The sequence below is a fragment of the Schistocerca gregaria genome, chromosome 3 (genome assembly GCF_023897955.1).
Source record: "Schistocerca gregaria isolate iqSchGreg1 chromosome 3, iqSchGreg1.2, whole genome shotgun sequence".
Taxonomy (NCBI): Eukaryota; Metazoa; Arthropoda; class Insecta; order Orthoptera; family Acrididae; genus Schistocerca; species Schistocerca gregaria.
In genome coordinates this window covers 941477685-941494093 of record NC_064922.1, presented here as the reverse complement: position 1 = coordinate 941494093, position 16409 = coordinate 941477685, and the positions used below count along the sequence as shown (strand labels likewise).

Below are 16409 nucleotides of genomic sequence, written 5' to 3'. Positions count from 1 at the left end.
GTGGTATTTACAGGTAATCACACTGTAACAGAATGCGTTCTTAGGAATGATAAGTTCAGAAAGGTACATGTATCACATTGAAACAACCGAAATAAAATGGTCAAACGTACCTATGTTCTGTATTTTAATATAAAAAACCTACTTGTTACCAACTGTTTTTCTAAAATTGTGAGCCATATGTTTGTGACTATTACAGCGCCATGTGTCACAAAGCTAAAAAAGTGGTCCAACTAAAACATTCATATTTCTTTACGTTAATACACGAATATGTAATGAAAAATGGGGGTTCCTATTAAAAAAAAAATGCAGTTGATATCCATTTGACGTATGGCAGCGCCATCCAGCGGGTCAAGCATAGCGCCATCTGGTTTCCCCCTTCAAGCTAGAGAAGTCTCGTTCTTTGTAGGTTTTTCGTTTGACGCTTATTTCGTGAGATATTTGGCCCTGTCGCGATCTGTGGACCACCCTGTATATGAAGCACATGTGGGTTGTTATGGGACGAGAAGTGATTCGTGCAACTCATCAACCAACAACTCTAACAGAATTACGTGAACAGGTCCATCAGGGGTTGCATAACGTCTCCCAGGACAGTATTCGCCATCTTTACGATCAGCTGGATGCCGAGGTCAGCCCACGAAGGTCACACTGCGTACTGATATAGGCGATGCCTGGCACCTCAGAGCTGCCCGCGCTTCTGATCTGTAAATGTAAACCGTTTCGTGTACATCCTGTACACCGTTGCAGCAATAAATTTTGAGTGAATAGGAAACCTCTAAAAGGTTGTTGTAATATTTTCGCTCAGTGTATTTTCTTGTTACAGACTGAGAATACACAAAGAATTTCCAGTGCTCCCTGGATCTCTGTGTTTCTGTGTTTATAAACGCGACTATGCCATAGCTCTTAATAGAGCTGTTAATATAAGTTGGACAACAGTGTAATTCATTTCCAGCCTCATTCGGTCTCATGTTTCCACTAACTGCTACAAGAAGTTCACCTTTCGTGGGGGTCAAGTCTGACTATTCATTCTACACTACAAGCGATCTTTTAAATTTTCATACTTTTTATTCCTCTGACTTCAACCAACTCTCTATTCCTAGCATGAGCGTTTCCTCATATGCGGCTGAGGGTTTTCTTAGAGTTGCGTGAACTGTGCTACTTAGCTGTGCACCCCTGAATATCAACTAGTATTTTAAGAGTTTCATTTTCCAGTCTGCATCGGCACATGCTTTACCACTTGAGAGAACTCTTCGACTGCAAAACTTACGCCTTAGCTGTCAGGGGCAAATATTGGAGTGCTCTCCCAGTTGCGCAGATCGAGGAATCTGCAGCCACGCACGTCGCAGCAAAGACTAAATTCTCGTTAGGGCCTTCTGCCAGACTCCCATATAGAGATGGCTGATATCACAGTCCACGAGTTTGAGCTTCCTTCACCACTTCTGCTTTTCTGAGAACAACTAAATAGAGCGTTATATTCTAGGTGACAGGTATCAGGCAGTATCTACAGCTGATTATAGCCCACAGTCTTGGTTATATTCTGTGCGAGCTCTTTTACTTACTGGTAGATTACTCCTGCCATACACTTCAGATGGATTTTGGATCATTTTCACTCCTCTGATACTACACTACTGGCCATTAAAATTGCTACACCACGACGATGACGCGCTACAGACGCAAAATTTAAAAGACAGAGTTGGCGCCGGTGGCGACACCTACAACGTGCTGACATGAGGGAGGTTTCCAACCGATTTCTCATACACAAACAGCAGTTGACCGGCGTTGCCTGATGAAACGTTGTTCTGATGCCTCGTATAAGGAGGAGAAATGCGTACCATTATGTTTCCGACTTTGATAAAGGTCGGATTGTAGCCTATTGCGATTGCGGTTTATCGTATCGCGACATTGCTGGTCGCGTTGGTCGAGATCCAATGACTGTTAGCAGAATATGGAATCGGTGGGTTCAGGAGGGTAATACGCAATGCCGTGCTGGATACCAACGGCTTCGTATCACTAGCAGTCGAGATGACAGGCATCTTATCCGCATGGCTGTAACGGATCGTGCAGCCACGTCTCGATCCCTGAGTCAATAGATGGGGACGTTCGCAACCATCTGCACGAACATTTCGACGACGTTTGCAGCAGCACGGACTATCAGCTCGGAGACCACGGTTGCGGTTACCCTTGACGCTGCATCACAGACAGGAGCGCTTGCGGTGGTTTACTCAACGACAAACCTGGGTGCACGAATGCAAAACGTCATTTTTTCGGATGAATCCAGGTTCTGTTTACAGCATCATGATGGTCGAATCCGTGTTTGGCGACATCACGGTGACTGCACATTGGAAGCGTGTATTCGTCATCGCCATACTGGCGTATCACCAGGCGTGATGATATGGGGTGCCATTGGTTACACGTCTCGGTCACCTCTTGTTCTCATTGACGGCACTTTGAACAGTGGGAGTTACATTTCAGACGTGTTACGACCCGTGGCTCTACCCTTCATTCGATTCCTGCGAAACCCTGCATTTCAGCGGGGTAATGCACGACCGCATGTTGTAGGTCCTGTACGGGCCTTCGTGGATACAAAATATGTTCGACTGTTGCCCTGGCCAGCACATTCTCCAGATCTTTCACCAATTGAAAACGTCTGGTCAATGGTGGCCGAGCAACTGGCTCGTCACAGTACGCCAGTTGCTATTCTAGATGAAAAAAATTGCTCTGAGCACTATGGGACTCAACTGCTGTGGTCATTAGTACCCTAGAACTTAGAACTACTTAAACCTAACTAACCTAAGGACATCACACACATCCATGCCCGAGGCAGGATTCGAACCTGCGACCGTAGCAGTCGCACGGTTCCGGACTGCGCGCCTAGAACCGCGAGGCCACCGCGGCTGGCTATTCTTGATGAACTGTGGTATCGTGTTGAAGCTGCATGGGCAGCTGTACCTGTACACGCCATCCAAGGTCTGTTTGACTCAATGCCCAGGCGTATCAAGGCCGTTATTACGGCCAGAGGTTGTTGTTCTGGGTACTGATTTCTCAGGATCTATGCACCCAAATTGCGTGAAGATGTAAACACTTGTCAGTTATAGTATAATATATTTGTCCAATGAATATCCGTTTATCATCTGTATTTCTTCTTGCTGTAGCAATTTTAATGGCCAGTAGTGTATCATAGTGACAGTCGCTGGAAGTACGTGACAGTGAATGCAGAAATAGATAATTTTGGTCAATTTGCGATATCTAAAGCAAGCAAGCAAGTGGGGAAGGGGGGAAAGGGGATGAAGTTTTAGCTATCACCTCAAAAAATAAAATTACGTAACTAAATTTTGTTTATTTATATATTTGCCGTCAAGGGACACAATAAAATCCCCACTTCACTGTAGAGTAACACGCCGCTAGGGGAATCAATACGAAATAGCGCAGACCTTAGGTAGAAAGGAATTATGATCGGCAGCAGTGGCATAGACGCATCTGTATGTGGCCTATCCAGATGTCACTTTGAGGCGTCTGTATTGGACTGAAGCAGTGGTAATATTTCCGCAACTCTCGAAAACGAATTACTTTTGAATGCAGAAAACGAATTATCGCACGATACATCATGCTGCGCCATTTTGTTCTATCTTCTCTAGCCATGTGCTACGGTACTGTGACGCGGGGATTTCATCGTGTGCTGGGGGTATAGACATGTACCTGCGAACAAACGAAGGAATTATCCGAATGGGACGAAATCCGGGAGATTTGATATACATTTACAGACAAACAGATTACTACAATTTCAGAAAGTTTGGATGTTTTATCCAAAAGGAGCAGCTTCACAAACTGAGTATGTCTACAACGCGTGGGTCCACCTCTGGTCCGTATTCAAGCAGTTACTCGTCTTACCACTGACTGACTGAGTTGTTAGATGTCCTCCTGAGGGATAGCGAGCCAAACACTAAGTGTCACTGCAGACCGTCACCGCTGGTTGTCGGACGGCACTGCATGCGACAATGATGTTGTCCAGGGCGCCTCCAGACACATCTTTGTTTCGAGAATGAGATTTTCACTCTGCAGCGCAGTGTGCGATGATATGAAACTTCCTGGCATATTAAAACTGTTTGGCCTACCAAAACTCGAACTCGGGACCTTTGCCTTCGCAAGCGTTCTACCAAGTGAGCTACGCAAGCGCGACTCACGCCCCGTCCTCACAGCTGTACTTCTGCCAGTCCCTCGTCTCCAACCTGCCAAACTTTACAGAAGCTCTCCTTGTTGGTCAGTGGGACCCAGTTCGAAACGGAACTCATCACTGAAGCCAATTTTACTCCAGTCAAAGAGATTCCAGGCCGAAGACCTATCTGCAGACCTTCTGACCAGTGGTATGATACCAGCCTGACTGTCTCCCGGCAACAAAGATGCCATTTCTCTTGATACTTGGTCCCCTTTGGTTGTCTTTCGTGGCACCCTCATAGCACAGTGGTACGTCTACGACATTCTACGTCTCGTTTTGTTGCTATTCGTGGCGAGCTACTCTGGGCTTACATTTCAGCAAGAAAAAGTCCACCTACACACAACAAGAGTTTCTGCTGTTTGCGTTCGTGCTTCCAAATCCTACCTTGGCCAGCCATGTCGCCCAACCTCTCCCCAATTGAGAGCGTTTGGAGCATTATTGGCAGGGCCCCCCAATCAACTCGAGTTTTTGATGATCTACAGAGCCAATTGGATAGAATGTGGCACGATATCCCTCACGAGAACACCCATCAACTCCATCAATCACTGCCGAGCAGTAAGTTCGTAGCATTTTTGTTTGCATGTTGGTACTCCTGTTGATGTGCGTTTATTTATCGATCGTCATTTTATATTTGTAGTCCTCTGTTGCTATATGAGTTTGCGTACTGCAAATTCTTTCTTTTGCAGACAATGACTGGAGCTGAAAATGGAGTGCCAAGTATAGAAATCGGAACATTTCGGACATTTTCTTTTGTTTGCGTTAGGTAGAGGGTTGACAGCAGTGGAGGCAGCGAGACACATTTGCGCCGTGTATGGGGACAACGCCATTGGACAGAGCGCGCCAAGAAAATGGTTTTCCCGTTTTAAGGAGGAACGTTTTGACATTAGTGGCTCTCCACGTTCAGGAAGGCCTTCGGAATGTTATGGAGGTCGTTTGAACGCATTTATCTACAACGATCCACGTCAGAGTATTCTAGAACTGGCAAATGTGATGAACTGATCATTCCACCACCCTGCGACATTTGCCTGCAATGCGGAACATGAATGGCTATCGCATGCTCAAAGCCAGAAACACAGAAATCAGCTGTCTACTCGTTCATCTTCAATTGGCTGTTGAATAACACCGCCCATTCTACCCGGTATCGTTACCCGTGACGAAAATATGCTAACATCGTGAAAAAAAGGAATGTCTGAGCCCAGACAAAGCAGCAGCTCCTCGTACAAAGACCTACGCACACTCACAAAAAATAATATTATGTATCTGGTGGAACAGTGACGGTTTGGTGTTATTACTCGTATTATCAGTAACCGAGACGTGCAGCAGACGCAGTCCAAAAACAAAGACCAAGAAGAGTGCGTGTGTAATGCGGATAATGCCCGCCCGAATCCTGCTAGACTGACAAAAGACACTACAGGGTGGTCCACTGATCGTGGCCGGGCCAAATATCTCACGAAATAAGCATCAAAGGAAAAAACTACAAAGAACGAAACTCGTCTAGCTTGAAGGGGGAAACCAGATGGCGCTATGGTTGGCCCGCTAGATGGCGCTGAAATACGTCAAATGGATATCAACTGCGTTTTTTTAAAATAGGAACCCCCATTTTTCATTACATATTCGTGTAGTACGTAAAGAAATATGAATGTTTTAGTTGGACCACTTTTTTCGCTTTGTGATAGATGGCGCTGTAATAGTCACAACCATATGGCTCACAATTTTAGACAAAGAGTTTGTAACAGCTAGGTTTTTAAAATTAAAATGCAGAACGTAGGTACGTTTGGACATTTTAATTCGGTTGTTCCAATGTCACACATCTACCTTTGTAAACTTATGAATTCTGAGGACGCATGCTGTTACAGCATGATTACCTGTAAATACCACATTAATGTAATAAATGCTCAAAATTATGTCTGTCAACCTCAATGCACTTAGAGATACGTGTAACGACATTCCTCTCAACAGCGAGTAGTTCGCCTTCCGTAATGTTCGCACATGCATTGACAATGAGCTGACGCATGTAGTCAGGCTTTGTCGGTGGATCACGATGGCAAATATCCTTCAACTTTACCCACAGAAAGAAATCCGGGGACATCAGATCCGGTGAACGTCCGGGCTACGGTATGATGCTTCGACGACCAATCCACCTATTATGAAATATGCTATTCAGTACCGCTTCAACCGCATCCGAGCTATGTGCCGGACATCCATCATGTTGGAATTACATCGCCATTCTGTCATGCAGTGAAGTATCTTGCAGTAACAGCGGTAGAACATTACGTAGGAAATCAGCATAGATTGGAGCATTTAATTTGCCATCGATAGAATGTGGGCCAATTATCCTTCCTCCCTTAATGCCGCACCATACATTAACCCGTCAAGGTCGCTGATGTTCCACATGTCGCAGCCATCGTGCCCAGTAGTGCATATTATGCCAGTTTACGTTACTTCTGTAGGTGAATGTCGCCTCGTCGCTAAATAGAACGCGTGCAAAAAATCTGTCATCGTCCAGTAATTTCTCTATTGCCGAGTGGCAGAACTGTACACGACGTTCAAAGTCGTCGCCATGCAAGTCCTGGTGCATAGAAATGTGATACGGGTGCAATCGATGTTGATGTAGCATTCTCAACACCGAAGTTTTTGAGATTCCCGATTTCGCCCAATTTGTCTGCTACTGGTGTGTGGATTAGCAGCGACAGCAGCTAAAACACGTACTTGGGCATCATCATTTGTTGCAGGTCGTGGTTGACGTTTCACTTGTGGCTGAACACTTCCAGTTTCCTTAAGTGACGTAACTATCCGGCGAACGGTCCGGACACTTGGATGATGTCGTCCAGGATACCGAGCAGCACACATAGCACACTCCCGTTGGGCATTTTGATCACAATAGCCATACATCAACACGATATCGGCCTTTTCCGCAATTGGTAAACGGTCCATTTTAACACGGGTAATGTATCACGAAGCAAATACCGTCCGCACTGGCGGAATGTTACGTAATACCACGTGCTTATACGTTTGTGACTATTACAGCGCCATCTATCATAAAGCGAAAAGAGTGGTCCAAATAAAACGTTCATATTTCTTTACGTACTACACGAATATGTAAGAAAATATGGGGGTACCTATTAAAAAAAACGCAGTGGATATCCGTTTGACCTATGGTAGCGCCACCTAGCGGGCCAACCATAGCGCCATCTGGTTCCCCCTTTAAGCCAGACGTGTTTCGTTCTTTGTAGCTTTTTCGTTTGACGCTTATTTCGTGAGATATTTGGCCCGGTCACAATCAATGGACCACCCTGTATACGCGAGTTGGCTTGGCGAATCGTGCCGCATCCACCTGATTCATTTGATCTTGCACCCTCAGATTTTCACCTTTCCCTCTCTCTAGGGAACAACCTTCAAGGAACTACCTTTCTGGACGAAAATGTGCTCCGAATTTGGCTCGATGAGTTCTTCGCTTGAAAACGACGTGATTTCTACACTCACGGAATCGAGAAGTTAGCCCAGCGCTGGCAGACTGTTGTAAATAGTGAAGGAGAGTATGTTACTGATGACTAAGTGCCTGTTATGCGCACATGTTTTGTTTATTAAACTTACGGAAAAATGCTACGAACTTACGGATCAACCTAGTAACGGCTTGCATGAGGAACAGACGTGGACCAACGCGTTATTGACTTGCTCTATTTATGAAGCTCATTGTCCTGAATAAATTACCCAGTTTTTCTGAAGTTCTATCTATTGTTATTCAGCACATGTACATTTTATCTACGGATTTCCGCTTTCCGTCGCATTCGGATTATACTTACGTGGTGCGCCTTTTCCTTCTTTTGTCTTCGGGTGTGTAACTGCAACTGCATAATGGTTGGTAATCTCGAGGTATTAACGACTTAACGCTGACCTGACAGAGTATATATCTCCTACTGTTCGTAATAATAATACCTCAGACACCAAATATTGACAAGACTGACTCATAGGCATATAAGAATTGAAACCAACAAACAAACAAAACAAGAATTGTAAGAGAAGACAGTAAGTAGAACGGACTGAATGATCATACATAGACATAAATAAATGAAACTGATTACAATATTGTCACAAGAAATTAGCTACTTTCGATGCAGCAAGCAATGAACAATTAATAATTAGCCTCAGTACTGTCACTGAGACTGGTAACTTTGCTGCTGTTGGTCACTGGAAACTGGACCAGCTAACTCTGTAGACACCCAAAACTGTTGCTCATACGCTCTGCCAGCTAGATGAGTCTGTAGGCTTAAAAAAATAAACGTTTGCGTGCTTTGCTGGAAACTCATTACTTTTCCCTGCCAGCGAGGGCGATAGTGAAACCCCTGTTTCATTGTTCATTTTCAGGAGAGGACTGGAATCCCAGAATGCAGTAGAAAAACAAAGGCTGCTCCAGCATTCGAGGAGGTCCTGGAAGCCATTGGCTCCAGGGGGAAGTTCCAGACGAGGCTAAACATCGTCTTCGTTTGCTTTGCCCCATGCTTCGACCTGATGAGTGTCAACGTGTTCTACCTGGCTATGCAGACTCCAGATCACTGGTGCTACGTTCCTGGCAGGGAATTTTCCAACCTTTCGATTGAGGAGTGGAAGAACCTCACCATACCGAGGTTTGTAGCAGTAAATGTTTTACCTTTCATTGATGGGTTCTGGTAGAATGTTTTATACAGTATGAATGGAAACATACACAACTTTGATGTAAAATTCTACAGTATTTATTATTTTTCCACAAACCGATTTTCGTCTGTTATGCAATCATCAGGTACAAAGATAAGAACGTGATGCAGAGAAATTTTGTTGCATCATGTATTTTAAACTAGTGCATCTAGAGAGTATCTCCAGTTCCAGACATCAAAAACGTAAATGTTAGCTTTAAGAATAAAACAAGAGGGATTGTTTCAGAGTAAATGCTACGTAAGATTATTTAACTAAGATAAAATAAAGGAAGGAAGACGAACTATCTCGAAGTAATTGGAACTAACAAATATATATCCATCAGCCTAAGCTTAGTACTGAATGACCAGACGCAGTTCCCTTACTCGCCACTTCTAACTGCAGATACTTGTCACAATCCCAGCCACGCCATGTTGTAAATTCCCCCCCCCCCCCCCTCCCCAACACCATCTTACTTACATGCTCCACTTTCCTCTGTTTCAGTTACATAATTTCTTTTCTTGTGAAAGAAAAACATGTTCTATAATCACAGCTGCTTCACTTACCTGCTTAATTTCTCTACTCTAGCTTATCTGTTTATAATTTAGGGACTATTAAAGAAAAAATTATTTTGTTCAGCCACACCTCTGGAATATGTATTGTTCAGTTTATTTTCTTCTGTGAACAACTGCTGTTATTTGTATATGGTCCATTAATTAATGTGTCACATTTTTATCGTAGTTAAATAATCTGTGATCGCATTCACAATGAAATAAAACCCCTTGTTTTAATCCAAAAGTACACCAGCTGCCTCAACCATCATTCCGGCTTCCTCACCAAAAATTTTGGCATGCGAACAAAATCACGCACTTTTGTGCTGTAAGAGAGTAGCAGAAAAACCAGACGGCAGTTATAAGAGTCGAGTGGCACGAAAGGGAAGCAGTGGTTGAGAGGGGATTGAGACAGGGTTGTAGCCTATCCTCGATGTTATTCTCTCTGTATATTGAGTATGTAGAAAAGGAAACAAAATAAAAAACTGGACTAGGAACTAAAGTCCAGGGAGAATAAATAAAAACTCTGAGGTTTTTCTGATGACATTGTAATTTTGTCAGAGACAGCAAAGCACTTGGAAAAGCAGTTCCAGGGAATGGACGGTATCTTGAAAAGAGGGTATAACTTGAACATCAACAAAAGCAAAGTGAGGATAATGGAATGTAGTCGAATCAAATCAAGGGATGCTAAGGAAATTAGATTAAGTAACGATACACTTAAAATTTAAAATAGTAGAGTAGTTTTGCTATCTGGGAAGCAAAATAACTGAGGATGGTCGAATTAGGGAGTATATAATATACAGACCGGCGATGGTAACAACAGCGTTTATGAAGAAGAGAAATTTGTTTGCATCGAGTATAGACTTAAGTGTCAAGAAGTCCATGCTGAAAGTATGTGTTTGGAGTGTAGCCATGTATGGAACTGACATATGGACGATAAATAGTTTAGACAAGAAGAGAATAGAAGCTTTCGAAACATGGTGCTACAGAAGAATGTTGAAGATTATATGGGTAGATCACGTAACTAATGAGGAGGTACTGAATGGAATTGGTGAGAAGAGAAATTTGTGGCACAATCTGAATAGAAGAAGGGATCGGTTGGTAGGACACATTCTGGGGCATCAAGGGCTCACCAGTGTAGTACTGGAAGGAACCATGAGTGGTAAGAACAGTAGAGGGAGGCCAAGAGATGAATACACTAAGCAGATTCAAAAGGGTGTAGGTTGTGGTAGTTACTAGGAGATGAATGGACTTGAACAGAATAGAGTAGCTTGGAGAGCTGCATCAAATCAGTCTTTGGACTGAAAGACACAACGACAACAACATTGTGCTCCAACATTATGAATTACCTCGAAGAGAATGGTCTATTGACACACAGTCAACAAGGGTTTAGAAAATATCGTTCTTCTGAAACACAACTAGCTCTTTTCGCACAACAAGTGTTGAGTGCTATTGACAAGAAATTTTAAATTGATTTCCAGATTTCCGAAAGGCTTTTGACGCTGTACCACAGAAGAGGCTTTTAGTGAAATTGCGTCCTTATGGAATATCGTCTCAGTTATGTGACTGGATTTGTGGTTTCCTGTCGGACGGGTCACAGTTTGTAGTAATTGACGGAAAGTCATCGAGTAAAACAGAAGTGACATCTGGCGTTCCCCAAGGTATCGTTATAGGCCCTCTGCTGTGCCTTATCTACATTAACGATTTAGGAAGCAATCTGAGCAGCCGTCTTAGGTTGTTTTTGCAGACGATGCTGTCGTTTATAGTCTAGTAAACTCATCAGATCAAAACAGATTGCAAAACGATTTACCAAAGATATCTGTATGGTGCAAAAATTCGCAGTTGACCCTAAATAATGAAAATTATGTGGTCATCCAGGAAAGGAACCCGTTAAACTTCGGTTACAGGATAAATTAATCAAATCTAAAGGCCGTAAATTGAACTAAATACGTATGAGTTAGAATTACGAACAATTTAAATTGGATAGAGTACATAGAAAATGTTGTGGTGAATACAAACCAAAGGTTAAGTTTCATTGAAAGGACACTTAGAAGATGGAACACATCTCCTAAAGAGACTGCCTACACTACGCTTGTCCGTCCTCTTTTGGAGTACTGTTGCGCGGTCTCAGATCGTTACCAGATAGAATGAATGGACTTCATCGAGAAACTACAGTCTGGAGCAGCACGTTTTGTATTATCGTGAAATAGGGTAGAGACTGTCACAGACTTGATACAGGATTTTGGATGGGCACCATTAAAATAAAGGCATTTCTTACTGCGGTGGAATCTTCTCACGAAATTTCAATCGCCAATTTTCTTCTCCAATAGCGAAAATATTTTGTTGACGCCGATCTTCATAGGGAGAAACGATCGTCACAATAAAATAAGGGGAAACAGAGCCCTCACAGAAAGCGAAAAGGATTCGTTTTTGTCTTCTTCCAAGATCCGGATAGCCGGATGGGAATCTGAACTTCTGTCCTTTCAAATGCAACTACAATGTGCTAAACAGTGCACCATGTCACGCAGTGCGCAGTCGGGAACCTCTTCATGAGGAAACAAACTACCTGTTAAAAAAGTCAAGAAGTAAGTAGTCAGTTACTTTCCTTCTTTTTATCATTCTGTTGACACGAAACCTTCACACACGCACTAGTCGGTCGGGTTGATAAGGAAGAAGATAACGCTAAGGGGCGGTGTTGACGCTACAACTTTGCCAGTGGCATGTGGATATTTCGAGAAAATTTATTAACCAGGCCCCTAGTAGAGTCCAAGTCGAAACAAATATCGATATGAAAGCAGAATATGGCTAGACAGTGTTGTCCGTTGTCAAAACTTGTCGAACAGTAGTTGTTCGGAAGCAAAATAGAACACAATGACGCAAGAGTCCAATAGCTCTGGCAGACGCACGACCACGAAGCTCTCGCTAGGTTAAGTGAGTAATATTGAAATAAGAGCTAATTTAGTTAGTAGTACAATACACTGGTTCGACAGCTACCTCAAAAACAGAAGTCAACAAGTCGTTTGTGGGTCGGAAAAGTCATCATGGAAAAGCGTACACTCTGGAGTTCCCCAAGGCTCCGTCCTTGGTCCACTACTCTTCTCACTGTACATTAATGATATTTCTTCAGTGATTCACTCCTGCAGCTACCATCTATATGCTGACGACATCCAACTGTACATAAGTGCAAGCCCCAAAAACATTGCTGGCGCAGTCGCGAGTATGAACGCAGATCTTTGCTCTGTTTCTCGATGGGCACAGAACCTAGGTCTGAAACTAAACCCCAAGAAATCCCAGGTCACACTTATATCTCATCCAAAGTTAATCAGCCGGTACTTTCGCGAAACGGTCCCTAAAATACTCCTCAATGGTACCCAACTACCATACCAAAAAACAGTAAAAGACCTTGGAATAATCTTGGATGAACACCTAAACTGGGAAGAACAAACTGTCACAGCTTGCAGGAAATCGCTCTCCTCCCTACATGCAATTCAAAAATTTAGAAAAATATTTCCAACCCATGTTAAACAAAAATTTGTCCAAACACTAGTCTTGCCTAATCTTTATTACTGCGATGTAGTTCAACACGGCACAAATAGTGAAAATTCTAGATGCCTCGAGCTAGTGATGAATGCTTGCGTTAGATACGTGTGCAATATTCGGTTGTATGATCATATCAGTCCCTCATACTCCCAGCTAGGTTGGATACGCCCACATAAGGCACGCGATCTCCACACGATGTGCTTACTTCATCGATTTCTTAGCCACTGGTGCCCCCAATACTTATCTTCTCACATTAAACACCTATCATCATTCCACAATCGCAATACCAGATCGGATACGTCTATCATCTTGGCTGTACCTTTACATAACACAAAATCTCCGTGTCATTCTCCATCTCAGCCATACGACTATGGAACGCACTCCCCTGTGATCTGCGTCTTATCCAGAACTACTCAACATTCAAGAGGAAACTCAAAACTTACATATTAGGGACGGTATAGCCACCATTGTTGTGCCCCTCCCATCTCTTTCTTTCTCCTCTCCATCACAGCTTCGAATTTTACCATTCTTTTTCTCTTCCTCTAACCTATCTACCTCTTATATATCTCTTTCACCCCCTTCTATCGTCTTATGTCTCTGCTCGATGAGAATAACTCACAAGCTGCAAGAATATAACGAGAAAATTCCCAACTAACAATGGGACTGACATTCACAAAAGAAAAGTATGTTTACTTTCATATACATAGTCACTATCATTATTATTATTATTATTATTATTATTATTATTATTATCATTATTATTATCATTATTATTCTTGATTGTTATAATTATTTTTATTGTTATATATCTCACTGTACTACTGTTATAGTCTCAATTTTTTTGTTTAACATCAATACTGCATAATACGTTAAATGTCCTTAATGTTATTTAGAAACTGTAACTCGTTCAATCTGAGTATGCCTGGTTAGGTGTAAGAGAGGGCCTGAAGGTCCTAATCTTGCCAGGTAAAATAAATGCATAAATAAATAAATAAATAAATTTTAGACTAGTCCATTTACACTAATGACCATTAAAATTGCTGCACCAAGAAGAAATGCAGATGATAAACGGGTATTCATTGGAAAAACATATTATACTAGAACTGACATGGGATTACATTTTCACGCAATTTGGGTGCATAGATCCTGAGAAATCAGTACCCAGTACAACCACCTCTGGTCGTAATAACGGCCTTGATATGCCTGAGCATTGAGTCAAACAGAGCTTGGATTGCGTGTACAGGTACAGCTGCCCATACAACTTCAACACGATACCACAGTTCATCAAAAGTAGTGACTGACGTATTGTGACGAGCCAGTTGCTCGGCCACCATTGACCAGACGTTTTCAATTGGCGAGAGATATGGAGAATGTGCTGCCCAGGGCAGCATTCGAACATTTTCTCAAAGCCTGTACAGGACCTGCAACATGCGGTCGTGAATTATCCTGCTGAAATGTAGGGTTTCGCAGGGATCGAATGAAGGGTAGAGCCACGGGTCGTAACACATCTGAAATGTAACGTCCACTGTTGAAATTGGCGTCAGTGCGAACAAGAGGTGACCGAGACATGTAACCAACGGCACCCCATACCATCAAGTCGGCTGATACGCCAATATGGCGATGACGAATACACGTTTCCAATGTGCGTTCACCGCGATGTCGTCAAACAAGGATGCGATCATCATGATGCTGTAAACAGAACCTGGATTCGTCCGAAAAAATGATGTTTCGCCATTCGTATACTCAGGTTCGTCGTTGAGTACACCAACGCAGGCGCTGCTGTCTGTGATGCAGCGTCAAGGGTAACCGCAGCCACGGTCTCCAAGCTGATAGTCCATGCTGCTGCAAACGTCGTCGAACTGTTCGTGCAGATGGTTGTTGTCTTGCAAACGTCCCCATCTGTTGACTCAGGGATCGAGACGTGGCTGCACGATCCGTTACAGCCATGCGGATAAGATGCCTGTCACCTCGACTGCTAGTGATACGAGGCCACTGGGATCCAGCACGGCGTTCCGTATTACCCTTCTGAATCCACCGATTCCATATTCCGCTAACACACATTGGATCTCGACCAATGCGAGCAGCAACGTTGCGATACGATAAACCGCAATCGCGATAGGCTACAATCCGATCTTACACGAGGCATCACAACAACGGTTCACCAGGCAACGCCGGTCAACTGCTGTTTGTGTATGAGAAATCGGTTGCAAACTTCCCTCGTGTCAGCACGTTGTAGGTGTCGCCACCGGCGCCAACCTTGTGTGAATGCTATTCATGTGCATATCATAGCATCTTCTTCCTATCGGTTAAATTTCGCGTCTGTAGCACATAATCTTCGTGATGTAGCGATTTTAATGGGCAGTAGTGTACTTCTTTGCTAGGATATCTATTTAAGATTTCGTCTTTCTGAGCGTATTTAGATCGAGAAGAAAGTATTTAGTAAAAGCCGACAGTCGTTAGTTTTGCTTATATTTTAGGCGTAAATTTCGGGCGAGTGTGATCTTTATATTTTTTGACTAGACTTAGCGGTTCAAAGTTAAATTAATTCGTGTCTGTTATGCAGAGTTTAGGTTGATAATTAGAACTTTCGAAAGTAAGTTTAAAAGTTTGTTTACTTTAGCGTTTAGTTACGTATTAGTACAGGCTACGAAACTTCTGTGATCTTGTGCCAAGTTATACTCTGCTTTTGTGTAAATTTTTTGTGTAAATTTTCCATCAAAACATTTATGAGCAATGTGGTGGTTGTCGTAGAAACCTGAAGGAGGGGGTGTTCTGTGAAGACAGTGGATTGTGGTTTAATTGGGAAGAATGTAGCGGCGAGGAGACGAGGGTAGGTAATGAGGCTCTTCCATGACAATGTAGGTTATGTAGAAAGGACAGAAAAATCGCTGAATAGGAGGCAAAGATTTGTGCCCTTTAGACTGAATTAGAAAACGCTAGTTCGGATTTATGTAGGCTAAGGGAGAAAAAAGAGATGGAGTGCTGGGAAAAGGTAGCAAGCAAAGGGTGAAAAGGGACACTGTTGAAAAAACTTTAGAAATTCCATTAGCAAATCAGTTGGGCTCGCTATCTGAAGTAGTATGTAGATGAATGTAGGCTGAAGCAGAAAATTATCTTAAAGAAAAAAGGCAGGTCTGGATCAAATCAGAATAGGAAAAGAAGGATTCTACTTTTAGGTAGCAGTCGTGGGAGGGGTGTAGGGCAGCAGCTCCAGGAGAAATTAGGTGAAGTGTCCCAGGTCATAAGTTTTCTGAAACCAAGTGCTAGCCTTACCCCGGTGATAGAAAACTCAGGTCTGGTATGCAGGGAGTTTGGGAAGGAAGATCAGGCAAGAACAGTTGAGGGAGCAGGAAGCAGCTTGGCTATGAACCCAAGATATAGTATTAGGAGTGACCTGGACAAAATAGAGGTTTTTCAGCTCCATTATCGGCCTGGGTAAA

At 43.0% G+C, this 16409-nt stretch overlaps 1 protein-coding gene across 1 annotated transcript in view; it reads left to right on the top strand.

Annotated features, from left to right (window-relative positions):
* Window positions 1–16409, top strand: part of LOC126355715 (solute carrier family 22 member 7-like) — a 113464-nt gene that overhangs the window by 23089 nt on the left and 73966 nt on the right. The window contains exon 2 of the mRNA XM_050006083.1: window positions 8576–8835. Coding sequence (XP_049862040.1) covers window positions 8576–8835 — 260 coding nt within the window. The remainder of the gene's footprint in view (window positions 1–8575; window positions 8836–16409) is intronic.